The sequence below is a fragment of the Pleurodeles waltl genome, chromosome 1_2 (assembly GCF_031143425.1).
Source record: "Pleurodeles waltl isolate 20211129_DDA chromosome 1_2, aPleWal1.hap1.20221129, whole genome shotgun sequence".
NCBI classification, from domain to species: Eukaryota; Metazoa; Chordata; class Amphibia; order Caudata; family Salamandridae; genus Pleurodeles; species Pleurodeles waltl.
In genome coordinates, this window is record NC_090437.1 from 42856086 (window position 1) to 42870553 (window position 14468).

General features: G+C 41.6%; 1 protein-coding gene across 2 annotated transcripts in view; it reads left to right on the plus strand.

The window, feature by feature from the left end:
* Positions 1-14468, plus strand: part of SLC10A6 (solute carrier family 10 member 6) — a 118960-nt gene that overhangs the window by 91539 nt on the left and 12953 nt on the right. For both annotated transcript variants that reach the window (XM_069236055.1, XM_069236065.1), the window contains exon 5: positions 6723-6880. In XM_069236055.1, the coding sequence (XP_069092156.1) occupies positions 6723-6880 (158 nt within the window). The remainder of the gene's footprint in view (positions 1-6722; positions 6881-14468) is intronic.

Below are 14468 nucleotides of genomic sequence, written 5' to 3' on the forward strand. Positions count from 1 at the left end.
TCTTTAAATACCACTGATTAAATATCACACACCACTATCCTGAGGCTCTGCACATACGTTATATTGGGCTTGACTAACACACAAACATATCCTCTTTATTCTTGATGAGGTAGAAAGATTACACTAGTTCTGTGTGATAGTGAAACGAACTGTTACTGGTTTGAGTGATCTCTGTAGGTGGAGAGAACGCCTGGTTGATGAAGAATGTAGAAAATCGTGGGTCAACATTTTCACAATATAGAGTGTTGTGTCCCAAACATATTAGACACATTTGATTATTTTGAATATATTGTCCTGTTCCTTGTACCCAATGTCCACCCAGGCAATAGTATAGGATAACTCTAGTCAAGCAATTATTGGTCCAGATAGGATTATGTAAGGAAGGATGGCTATTACTGGATCATTTGTCTACAATGGAGGGTTCCACGGAGCCTGTGAAGTATCTTTGGTTATATGTTTTCATCTCCACTGTCCCTAGTGTATCATATTTCCCCTGATGAGACTGATCATGTCCCCTGGCTATGCCAACTGCCTTCCCCAAAAGACTTTTAGAAGATGTTCAAAATTAATTTGCTTTTTATTGTTTTTGTTCTCTGTTATATTGTGCCGGGATGCACGAGTGTTCTCTCGAGCCCGAGAGCTTATCTCGAGCCTGAGGGCGTTCGTGTTCTCAGATCGAATGTGAAGGGGGTTTTTGAAAATGGAGGGAGCGGTTGTGACGGAGAAACGGGCCTTCGCTCTAGTAGGTCAAATAAATAGAAGTTACGCTTGATATTTCGAGGAGTTTGATGGCTTCTTTTTACAACATTATTTTGGTGATGATTCGTGTGGCTATTGACCTACTAGAGCGTGATCACCAGCCTGACAACATCGTAATCTGCATGGTTGGTGTCCCTGTACATGCTCCTGAGCAGTGGATTGCTGCACACAGCTCTTCCTTCGACATTGTTGGGAGAGAACCGTGCAACAGAGTACATGCGTTGTTCTAGGCATTTGAAGAGCGTCGTGTGAGGTACACGAGCGGCATCTCGTTATTGGCTCACGTCGGAAGGGGTGTGTTTACAGCAAGTCTACATCTGGCTGACGCTTCATTCCAGGCATTTGAAGGGTGTCTTGTGAGGTACAGGGGCGGCGCCTTGTCATTGGCTCAGAGTTTTCTAAAGAGGAGTTTCTAACATTACGTCTAGAGTACCTGATATTAAAGGGGAAGTACGGTTTTAAAGGGACAGTGTTTATTTTTTCCCTGGAGCTGTATTTGTAATTTTGGATGATAATCTGCTGAGTTTTTCCTGAATTATGCTGCATTGCTGACTTTTGAAGTCTCAAAGAACACGGCGACACGCACACCTTAGGTTGTGTGAAGCGTGCACTGGTTCTGACATTTGTGGTTATGTTCAAGTTCTCTGTCACGGTGACACGCACACCTTAGACGATTTGAACCAGCAACAAATGCAATTTTGAAGTACATACGATGATGTGCACACCTTGAGGTTCTATTGAGAGATTGAGTCTTGCATTGCACTTGCGCCATGGAACACGTTTCAATTCCTGCACAACCAGGTTTTCTTCCTCATCAAGGTGTACCTGTGATCCAGTGGGAAGACTGGATAGACATGTTCGACAATTATTTGTTAGCATTGGATAGTGAAGAGTTTACTGCTGCTCGTAAAAAAGCAATTTTATTGAACTGTTTGGGTTGGGAAGCATAGAGACTTTTTAAATTCATGCCTGTGGCCACAGACAACGGACTCACATTGCAGATGACTACAGAGAGGCAAGGCTGAGATTAAGCAATAGATTTGTAAAGGAGACGAATGTGGTTTTGGCGAGGTAGAAGTTCTATACCCAACCACAGAGAGTGGGAGAGTTGACTGATGAATTTGTATCTAGATTGAGAGAGTTGTCTGTAAAGTGCCATTTTGGAGAAATGTGTGAAGAAATGATAAGGGATCAATTAATGGTCCAGTGCAAGAGTAGGAAAATTCAAGAAAGGCTGTGGGCTGCAAAAAATCCTAGTTTGAAAGATGCACTTGAAGAGTCAGATTTGTGCATGAGAAAAATGGGTCGACATGGTATTACAAGTAGAGAACAACAGTTGGCACAAGGTGTTGTAGGAGACATTGAAACCAAAAAAACTCAAAAATTTCAGAAGGCGAGTATGAATAAGAAGTGGTGTAACAGATATGGTAGTAGTTCACATAAGAGTTCATTTAAAGGGTGCTTCGCTGTCGATAAGGAGGGCAGAAAGTGCTCACGCAAGGGTCATTTTGCGCAGATGTGTGCTAAATGGCCTAAGTCGAAGGGTGTGGCGGCATGTGAAGACAGATGTGAGCTGTCAGAACGCATACTTAGCTTAGGTGATGACCATATGGTCAGTGATAGGACAGAGAGTAGGCCCAAAGCTTGGTTCACAGTTGAAAGAGTGAGTGTGGAGTTGATGGTGGATACGGGATCAAAATACACAATCATTCCCAAAGATGTCTTCATGAAGAATTGGCCGCATCTTGAATTAACCGATAAGGGTATTTGTCCTGGGGACTATCAAGGGGAGGAAATTGAGATCTTGGGTTACTTTTCCACTGTCATTGGTTTTAAAATGAGAAAAACCTTTGGAAAAGTGTATGTGGCTGCGTCTGGGCCACCAATATTGGTTTGGATGCACCAATATGACTTGAACATTATTGTGAATCCCAGAGGAATAGAACAGATATTGATTGTTATGATGTGGAGGCCAATGTTATTCTTGAGGAAGTAAAGGAGGTGTTTTGAGAGGAGTTGGGGGAGCTAAAGGGTTATGTACACAAAATGTGTATGAAGCCGGGAGCTGTTGAAGTGAAACATATAGTCAGGAAGGTACCTATTATAGTTAGGGATGAAGTGAGAAAACGTTTGAAGGATATGTTGAGAGAAGGGGTAATCGAACCTGTTGAAGCTCCCGATTGGATTTCTCCTGTTGTCATCACAAAAAAATTGAATGGCCAGTTAAGATTTTGTGTGGATCTTTGCAGCGTAAACCAGAACATTGTGACGGATAATTTTCCCCTACCAAATATCAACAAATTCATTATGTTACTGAAGGGAGGAAAATTATTTTCCAAGTTGGATCTCAAGAGTGCTTATCATCAGATTCGGTTGCATCACAGTTCTCAGGATGTTACTGCATTCATCACCATGGATGGCACCTTCCACTTTGTCAGAATGCCCTTCTGTTTATCGTCTGCTGCAAGTGTTTTCCAGCGCATGATGACACAGGTCTTTGAAGGCTTCAACATGTTTTATTTTTTCAGGATGACATTTTAATATTTGCTTCTACTGTAGTGGAACATAACCAAATTTTGAGAAAAGTGATGAAGAAATTTCTGGAGGTGGGGCTCACTCTAAGGAAGGATAAGTGTGTTTTCCTGACCAAGGAATTGAATATTTGGGACATACCATTTCTGGTGATGGAGTAAAGCCAAAAAAAGATTTGCGGGAGGCTATTAAACTCTCTCCGTGCCTGAGGAACAAAGACGAATGAAGATCTTTTATGGGTCTCCTAGAGTATTACTCTAAATTTGTTGAACATTTTGCTGATAAAACAGAAGGGTTAAGGGTGTTGTTGCGCAAGGGTTGCAATTTTGCGTGGTCAGACTTGCAACAAGAATGTTTTCATAATATAAAACGGGAGGTGTGTGCTGCGAGAATTCTGGTACCTTTTGATATGTCTTTACCTACCATCCTCACTGTGGATGCGAGAGTGACTGGAGTGGGAGCGGTTTTCTCTCAATTGCACCAAGGGGTGGAGAGAACAGTGGCTTTTGCTTCACGCTCTCTCACTGAAAGTGAGAGAAATTATTTGTTTTTTGTGCGGGGGCTTTAGAGGCTGCTTGGTCAGTGGAATATTTCAGAACGTTTTTGTGGGGCATTTGTTTTAAGTTAAGAACGGATCACAAACCCATAGTTAAAGTGTTGTCAGCAGGAGGTGCGGGTAAGGGTTTGGCAAGATTGGCAAGGTTGGCGGCTCGTCTGCAGGAGTATGTATACAGGGTTGAGTACATTCAAGGATGGCGTATTGTTCAGACTGATGCTCTTTCACGACTCGCGGTGGATTGGAAATTGGTTGATGGCGAAGCGGTATAGACGAAGGGTGAAGAAGGAGCGGTGGCATCGAGGGAGGATGTTATGCAACATGGTTTAGGAGTATTTTCCAAAGCAGAGTGGTTGCAGGGTATGGTGAATAATTCTGTGCTGCAGTGTGTGAGTAAGATGATTGTGGAGGGAGGAAGGAGAGAGAGTGCTGAGGCAGTATCTGTGAGACCCTGTATCAGGGTTTGAACTATAGTTAGGTGATGGTGGAGTAGTGATGAGAGGTGACAAATTTGTGCCCCGGAGAGTTTGAGAAGGAAAATTATACAATTGGCACATGAAGGCCATTTGGGTCAAACTCTTACCCAAAGAAGGGTTAAGGAAGATTTTTGGTGTCCTGGTGTCGCCATGCAAACTGCACAGTGGGTGTAAGAGTGTGTACAGTGTAGGGAGAGTGAAAAAAGATTACAACTTGGCAGGAAGTCAGTAAAGGGACATATTGAAGATCCTGGTGAGGCGTGGCACACTGTCTGTATGGATTTTATTGGGCCACTGCCTGGTGTAGGTCATGATCGAAGGTTTGCTTTAGTCTTGGTGGATGTATTTTCCAAATGGATAGAGGTTGAGTTCATGAGGGAGGTGTCAAAAGAAGCACCATTTCTGTTTCAAAGGCAATGTTTCGGAGGGAAGGTTGTCCCCACACCATTATTACTGACAATGGTACACAATTGACATGAGATGAAAGAGTTCTTATTAGCTTATGGCATTGCACACAGACGTATTGCACTTTATAATCCCCAAGCAAATGGGATTGTTGAGCATAGGAATTGTATGATCAAAGGTACAATTCAATTAGCTGTACAGAGTAATCAAAACATTGGTCTGGGCTCATCGTAAAATGCAGTTAAAGGACAAGGGAAAAAGGCTGTTTGAATTCATGAGAGGGCGGGAGGCAAGAACAAAGTTGGTCCCTAGTTGGGTGAAGGATGACATGACTAGGATTGAGGATTATATGGAAATTTCACAGTAAGGTAGAGGTTCTAGTATACAAGTTGGAGATTGGGTGAAGGTCAAGGATGGATGTGGGGTACTGGTTGTACTAAGTTTCGGGGTCCTTTCGAAGTCAAACAAGTGAACACTTTCTATGTGGTTTTAGCAAATTGAGCTAAATGGAATAAACACAATGTAGCCTTGTACCAAAAAGGTAGCATACATGAAGGGAAAATAAATGTCACCAGTGCTGGAGAAGGATGTAGTGGTTTTATGTTAGCTGAGGGGGGCAATGAGAGAGATGGAGATGTTGTTTCTCCAGAGTTATCTCCATGTGATGGTGGGTGAGATGGACAACTCAGTTTGGAGAATGAAGGGGATAAGAAGGAGTGTAGAGTGGTAAGAGAGAGAAGACCACCTGCTTACTTGAATGATTATGTAAGAGATATAAGTGTTAAGTGAAAGGTTTTCTGAAGTAATGGAAAAAAAAGAAATGTTTTCTCTTTGTAATCATACATGTTATCTTTTCTTTTACTTGTTTAGTTTATTGGAACACCTTTTCTTTTCAAATTGTATTGCAAATTCCTGTTTTGTTAGCAATTGACGACGGATGGGGATGTGTTATATTGTGCCGGGATGCACAAGTGTTCTCTCAAGCCCGAGAGCTTATCTCGAGCCTGAGGGCGCTCGCGCTCTTGGATCGAATGTGAAGGGGGTTAGGGAGCAGTTGGGGCGGAGAAACAGGCCTTCGCTCTAGTAGGTCAAATAAATAGAAGCTACGCTTGATATTTCGAGGAGTTCGAGGGTTTCTTTTTACCACATTCTCAATATTTGATCATTAACTCTTCATGATTACTCTGCGGGTCATTGCCACTCTGGCCAATTTGGTTGTTTTCTCTCCATTAGCTACATGTTTATAACAAGATATATATGTAACCTATGCCATTGCCTTTCTTGCACAGTTGAAAAACTATCCACAACCCACTCGCCTTCACCACTACGTGTCATGTAATTTGCTTGCCATGAGGTTTTTCTGTAAATCTTTCCCTATGAGTTGCAGTGTCTGCACATGTCCTGCTGTTCAGATTATAATACCCCAGGTACATTTCAGCACGTTTAACCTTATGAAATTTGCCAATGCAGACTTTGAGCAAGCGGAAATGACTGCAGTGCTCGTAAATTCAAATCCCAGTGTGAAGTCCTGTTAGACAGGGATCAGATTTACTCCACAGTTTGTAAGCAGGGCACTTATTCTAATATTTGCATTGTTCCCTCCATTGACCTATGTTGAAATCTTTTACCTTATTTAGTCACTTATAATGTTTACACATGTTTTTGCTGTCCTTCATAGCAAACTGTTTGCTAGCCTGTTGCATGGCCCCTCTCCCCTTTGAAAATTCCTTTCTCTCCAGGGAGGTGATAGTCCCCGGGGCAATTTACTAGTGAGGAGGAAATAATTTCAATGGAAAAGACTTCAATTGTACCGCAGATAAGCAGCTAACACAAAGGTGATTTATGCAACTATAGATGTTTCTTGCAGAATTGGAAATTACCTGTTTTATTTCAAATTTTGCTATAACTATCATTTACCAAACATAGCATTACATATGAAGCACTGCATGAAAGGGATTTCTTTTTCTTAATTACGTGAAAATTTGTGTTTACAGATGCCGGACTATTGCCCTGGAAACTGGAGCTCAAAATGTACAGATGTGCTCCACTGTGCTCCAGCTGTCCTTCAGTCCAGAGCAGCTTGTCCAGATGTTTGCTTTCCCTCTGATTTATGGCTCCTTCCAGCTCTTAAATGGATTGCTATTAGTTGCAGGTGAGTTGTAAGTTAGTAAACATTGATGAAGCCAGGGAAAACAAGTGGATGGAGAAAGTTAAGCTAGCAGCAGCTGGTTAACTAGTTGTAGGTGTCTCTATCAAGTGGCAGCCCACTCACCATAAGGCTGCCCTTTTCCCCAGTAATTATTAAAGCTTTGCAAATCGATGAGGTGTCAGTGATAAGACTAAATGTGAAGCGTTACAGATGGCCATAACAGATGGCAAAGAGGGCCGGAGACCTGACCAGTTTTAGTGGACAATTCTAATGTGTTTTGGGAATATTTACTGACTTCTCTTTTGTGAATGTTTGATAAGAAGCTCCCAATAGTATGGAGCTTAAAAACCGAACTGAAGAGTGCCAGCTAGCTGCCTCGAGGCAACTTCCACTTCAGCTTACACTTCAATCTACTACGGTACTACTTCTTACATAATTATAGGTAAAGAAATTGAAGTGGTGAGATTATTAAAGCTCTCTGCTACTCACAAGGTCTTTGTGGCACAAAAGAGCAAAAAAGAATAGCTCGGAATCCACAGAAAAAGCAAAGAACCTAATATTGAGGCACTTACAGAATTTAATGGAATCTTGTGGACAGAGTTCCAAACCTTAAGCAGTGGTTGGGAAAAGGAGCGGCCACCTATATGCCTGTCCCGTAATATTCAGATAGAGAGGAAACCCAGGCTTGTATAAGTAAGCCGTGGTGCAGGGTAAGAGGCGTTCAGCCTCTACTGGAGAATGCTGGGAAATCCCTCTGTGGAGCATTGTGAACAAGAAAATGTAGTCACAAATGAATAAAGTACTGAGTTGGCCTGAAAGAAGACCCTAATGTGCTAGGCACAACGCCTGTCAGTAGCATGTTGGTCAGCTTTAAGCTTTGGTGAATGTAGACAGGCAAACTCAGATACAAGGAATTGGCTTAACCCAGGCTTAAGGTGCCTGGAGCACTGGCTACTATTATTTAAGCATCAGGGGTAAAAAGAAGGCAAACCGCCTTATAAAGTACAAGATTTAAAATGCAGGGGAAAGCAACCACACTTACTCAATGGGTCCTTTTCCCACATATCTTCAGGCCTAAATTGTGGCCGGATCTGTCCAGAGTAGGAGACTGGCCTATGATAAAAGGCAAAAATGCTAAGGGCAATAAGGAAGGAATACCTTTAAAAATCGTTACCTTAATTTCCTCAATTGTAAGGTCAAGACAGCTGTTAACCCTCCATTCTTCAATGACCACAACGGACAACACAAAGAACTGAAAACAAGAGGCAGTGACACAGGATAATCTGAGTCAGAATCATAAGTGAACAAACATAATCTCAAAAGAATATGTAAGAACAAGGGCAAAATTAAGCACTGAACAGCAATGGGTTGAAATATTAACCCTAAGGATCTCTATAGGCTAAATCGCAAAATAAAACAGGAATGAATGAGGCAGTCATAATGTGATGCTAATGTATTCTTTAAGGAGGCTTCATTTAAACAAGAGAGGTGAAGAAGTGTGGAATTGCATTTGCACCATGCTGATCCTTGGTGCAAATTCAAGTACAAGCTGCACTCGAGTCGATGGACCTTTGTTTCCAATTGTGGCTTAATATCAACTGTTCAGCAACATCTCATTGACAGTAAAACACATTTTGCCGCACAGGGATGCAAGAGAGTAGTGAAACTCTTCTGGAGCATGCAGAGTTACAAACTCAAATCAGTCAGAATAATCATAAAGCAATAATCACCTTTTTACAATATGGTTCAGTACAATCCAAGGCAAGTCAAATAAGCAAATACAAAGAGATGGTATTTAATCATAGCAAATTGAATAGGATTCAGTTCCTCTGAAGGGAAATTCCCTAAACCGAAACAGGAATTGCAGATGCTGTTGGGGAAAATTAAGCAGCAGGCGTCATCGTGTAAAGCCTCAAAGGGCAGATTCAAATACAGGTTCAGTCTGACAATTAAAATAAGGTTTGCTCTATAACTCTTTGAAAGAGAAAATTAAGCAACGTGTCTCTCTCTCTCTCTCGAGAGAGAGAGAGAAGGGGCATCTGCTCTCGAAAGAGTAGACAAGAGCATCTGAATTTGAAATTGGACAGAAGCAATCTTAATGTAAGTAACACAGCAGTGCAGAATTAAATCATACAATTTCTTGGATGGCAGCACGCCTCACATTTTCCAGGAAGCAAAGACCAATCATAATTAAATGATCCTTAATAAAGTAATTTTGTTCAGGTTCTCAGCCATTGTGCAAAAAAAACCTTACAGCTGCACAACCTTTAGAGGTATCTTGCACAGGAAGATCCTTTGTAGTCAGGACGTCCCAGGCACAGGGGCACAAGATTCATTATTTTACTCTCTATGAAACTCACAAGCATAAACAATTCACCCAGAAACAAACACAATTGCTACAATTTATTTTGGTTAAGCTACCGGGAGTCATCTCCTCAAATAAAAGAAAGAATGTGATAACAAACAGCAAAATTACGTTGTCAGTGTTAACATGAATCATTTAACTGAGGCCTACCTTAACCACGGCTACCTTAACGTGAACACTTTTTAAGTATGATTAACTATATCATGAAAATCAATAACTATGGTCAAGCGTCACTTGGAAATCACACGTCGGACATAAGAAGGCAATGTGCTTTAGTGCAATTGTCCAAGAAAATGAAAGAATAATGACATTGCGTCACCAGAGAGCCACCACACGCATATCTTTGGCTAAACATCCCTGAGTCTAGGAAGTGGTTACATAGAAATTAGATAGGATAGGCAGCAGGAGCCACCTGCAGTTTTAGAATTTGGGTGGAGCAATGATTCAGAAGAAGGCAGATGGAAAGTGTGATACAGATTTAGATGAGAATTCAAATAAAATATCTAAGGGCTCATCGCTGGTAGCCCCAGGGTAACCATGCTTAGTTCAGACTGTTTGGTGGCAAAAATGTCAACAGAAATATCTGGCACTTTACAAATAGTAAAGTTACACTGTTCCTCAAAATTTATAATAAGACTAAGACCTTGGTTTGTAAAGAAGTCATGCACAAATGCTCCTTAAATGCAGAAGAGAGTTCTTTAAAGAGCCTAGAGCCCGAATAATGTGATGGGTAAGAAGATATGAGAAATTACAACTTATATATTGCTTCACATTCCCTTTAAAATAAAAATATAAACCTCAAGTTACCGTTTTCTTTGCAGTTTTATATAGTGCAAACTCGACCCAAAGTTATTGGAGAACTTTATATGAGTACCAGGTATATCACACAAATCCATATTCATTTTTTAGGTTCGAGGAGATTAAAGGGCATATTTAAGAGCCCCTTGAACCATCTACTGACACAGTAGCGTCCTTTTTTTGATGCTAGTGTTTCGTTAGATGGCCAAAATCCCTGCGCCATATTTATAAAGTGGTGCCATGCATGCATGGCGCCACTTTGTAACCTTTTGCGCTACATTATGCCCGCCCCAGGCATAATGTATGCAAAAGGGGGGTCCCCCGTTAGGGGGGCTGAAAAAATGGTGCAAGGAAATCTAAAAGATTTCTTTGCGTCATTTTTATCGGCACTTTTAACGCCTGCTGAGAGCAGGTGTTAAAAGGGGGCTCACCATTGTTTACAATGGGCCCCTATGTACTCTGCAGAAGTAGCGCCAAACTGTTGGCACTACTCCTGCAGAGTACATTAATAGCGTCATAAAAAAGTACGTTATTGCCCCCTACCCTTCGTCATGGTGCGCTGTAATTTAAATACTGCGCACATATGGTGGCGGTAGGGGGGCGGTAAGGGGTGCAAGAAAAGTGGCGCTGCACTGTGTACATCGCCACTTTTCTTAAATATACCCCTAATGATTTTCTAGAATCACAGAATGTTGAGCCGATGCCAACACTCAAACATGATCCTGCAGTTCCAAAGTTAGCAGCTCTGGCTGTCTCCCCTTATACTTTCCGCGGTTAGAGCAGTTGGAGTATTACACTAACTTTTGGGCAGTGTTGATGTTTAAGAGGGCATCTGCAGCTTGCTGGTAAACACCTCTGTTTTATTTGGGGACAAAATCATCAGGCCCTATGGGCCAAATATACTAAGTATTTTAACTGTTGCAAATGCTCCAGCATTTGTGAGCAATAACATACTTTTCCTAGAAACTAATCCCATTTTAGGAGTCGAAAAGATTTTCTTAATGCTAAAATAGAATTCTGAATGGATACCGATTTGGTTATCTGGAAGGTTTGTCTTTGTTTGTCCCTTCTAAACAGAGTTAGTATCTTATGTAACAATGTTTTGCAACTGAAGACCTTTAGCAAAACAAATCGTGGTGTAATAGGGAACAGGGTAACCCTGTCAATTCTTAACATAGTTTCAAGGAAAAGGATTTTTTTTAAATGGAGATCTATTTTCTTTACTGAAAATGAGCTGCATTTACAAAAAATGTATTCAATAGCAATTACTGACATGGTAGTCTGCTGGCTGCAGCAGTCACCATCCATGTGATGGCATCCAATTGCAGTGAGTCTTAAATTGCATTGTGCTTCATTAATATTTGTGAAGTACGTCAGATTATGACTCACTATTTTTTGAATTGTCAATAACAAATCTATTATTAGACAGGTTGGGCCTTAAAAATCTGTGCTGGTGGCAACAAATACTAGTCACAATTTGCGACCAGATATTTGTACATCTGACCCTTTGTTCTCTAGGGCAACAGAGGGACATTTACATTAGCCATCTGGTTTGTAAACCTGTTGAAACATTTTTTTCAATGCATACGAAATACATATGTCCCCAACCCAATTTGGCCTTGAATTGTACACAAATTGTATCTTATAAAGGTCTGAAACGTAATTTGATTTATTTTCACCTTGGATAAATAGGTTTATGTGCTTACAATGCCAGTGGTATGGCACATCTGTTTTCTAAGCATGCAATACTGAGTTAGAGGTTGAGGGTCTGAAAATTATACTTGAACACTTTCACGTTCATTAAGCAGATCAAAAAGCATAATAAAAGCAGATTTATTATACTGTACTTCTAGTTTAAAAGGCAGATAGATAAAACCTATAATTTCGCAGGACAAACACACATAGGCCCTCATTCGGACCTTGGCGGGCGGCGGAGGCCGCCCGCCCAAGTCCCGCCGTCAAAATAACGTACCGCGGTCGCAAGACCGCGGCGGGTATTTTGACTTTTCCCCTGGGCTGGCGTGCGGCCGCCGAAAGGCCGCCCGCCAGCCCAGGGGAAAACGACCTTCCCACCATGAAGCCGGCTCGTAATCGAGCCGGCGGAGTGGGAAGGTGCGACGGGTGCTACTGCACCCGTCGCGTATTTCACTGTCTGCAAGGCAGACAGTGAAATACATTTTGGGGCCCTCTTACAGGGGCCCCTGCAGTGCCCATGCCGTTGGCATGGGCACTGCAGGGGCCCCCAGGGGCCCCGCGACTCCCCCTCCCGCCATCCGGTTCCCGGCGGGAGAACCGCCAGGAACTGGATGGCGGGAGGGGGAGTCGGAATCCCCAAGCCGGCGCAGCAAGCTGCGCCGGCTTGGAGGATTCCTTGGGGGCAGCGGGAAACCGGCGGGAGACCGCCGGTTTCCCTTCTCTGACCGCGGCTAAGCCGCCGCGGTCAGAATGCCCCGCGGGGCACCGCCGGCCTGTCGGCGGTGCCACCGCGTCCCGCGGCCCTGGCAGAAGTAATCCGCCAGGGTCGTAATGACCACCATAATACTGTTTGGGATTGCTCCTTATCCAATGAGATTGCTGCTTATCCATCATCTGAATATTAGCATCTTTAACTAACATGACCCTGGGTTTAAAGGGACAAGATGCTCCATTTTCCTCCTCCTATTGATCTCCTCTTTTCAAACCAACATTCATGTCTTAGTCGGAGCTAGTATGTTTTTTTTAAAGGCTTAATATTCATGGTCCCAGATCCTACACTCAGGGCCTGATTACGACCTTGGCAGATGGGATACTCCATCATAAACGTGACTGATATCCCATCCGCCGTTCTACAAGTTCCATAGGATATAATGGAACTTGTAATATGGCGGGCTGGATATCTGTTCCGTTTGTGACGGAGTATCCCATTCGCCAAGGTCATTATCAGGCCCTTAATGTGGTTCTTTCTTCTCCAACCATCCTTGGATTTATGTATATGTTGCAGCCAGAAGCGTGTGAGCTCGTTACTCCCTGTGATACCATGCAGATAATCCTTATTAGTTCATGAATGAGAATCATTTAGTATTACAAAGTATGATTCCTTATGGTTCACATTCAAAATATTTACAGAGTTGAAATCCTTTATCTGCATTCCTAATGTTAGCGGTTGGGACGGTTGCATTACATTTAAAGAGCTTGGATATTTGTGTTCACTGTTTGCAAGAAATGTATTTCATGAAAAACCATTAAAGATTTTAGGTCCCTTCCCAGGGCTCATGGATTTTGAAGCTTTGAGGATCCATTCTGCGGGGTTAAAATCTCATATATCCCACTAAAGATGCTGTCCCTCTTTGTATTTGCATTTTATTAATCATGATACAGATTAAATAAAATCTTTACACAATAAAAGAACACGTTGCAAGTATTCAGGAACTAAATAAAAGACACAAGAGCACACAAGAGACAAGAGATCTCTTCAGTAATTGCCTCTAGTGGTCAAACATACAAGAGGTGCATGTGCGTGAAAAGTGCAATTAGAAAAAGGGTAGCATTTAGGAATGATAAAAATAGCATGTTACCAGTATAAAAGACAATTAGAAGATTCAAAGCATACAAGAAGCAGGAGATATCTTCAGTAATTGTCCTTGATGGTGCCAAGCAGAGAAGCAGAGCTTGATGGCATGTTCTTACCCCATTAGCGTTAAAAAGGTGACATAGAAACGTTCTGCTTGCAGACTGGAGAGTGTGGCATATGCTCAATATGTGTAAAAAAAGATTCTTTCTAATATGTTGAAAATATGAAAGCTAATTATATATATTTTTTTTTTGTGTCAACCATTAGCTAAATAATGTTGGTCGAATAGGATCTTAGAGACTTTCAAAGATTTAAGCCAGATATTTACTTTTCTCTGGAGGCAGAAAAATAGATCGAAACTCCATGAGGATTTAACTTATGAACAGTGAGAATGCTACTGTACTTTAGAACAGAAATTATACTTATGATTTTTTAATGTGACACAGTGCTTAACATATGCCTCAATAAGATATATCAAACAGCAGGTTCAACAATGATCGTAAAAGAAGGATAGTTTAAGAATAAACTCAAAAAGTTAATGAACCATTATGACACATACAAATATTTTGCACTAACAGAGGTTTCTCCAGGCTAAATTTTCTCCATACTGAAATTAATGTCCTTTTAGTCTGAGGGAAATTTAGCAATCCTTCCTTCCATCAAATAAGATTCAGAAATCTCCAGCCACCACTTTTACAAATCTGTACATTTGGATTCTTTCTACAATTAGTAATGACTATTTTAGTTTAAGGAAAATTATGCAAAATTCTAATCCCAAGGTATTCCTCAGATAAGTCACCTACAAATATGGTCAGGAAATGTTTCAAAAGACCACAAATTGCCTAGCGGGCAGTAGTCATGCCAATTGTGGGTCATAA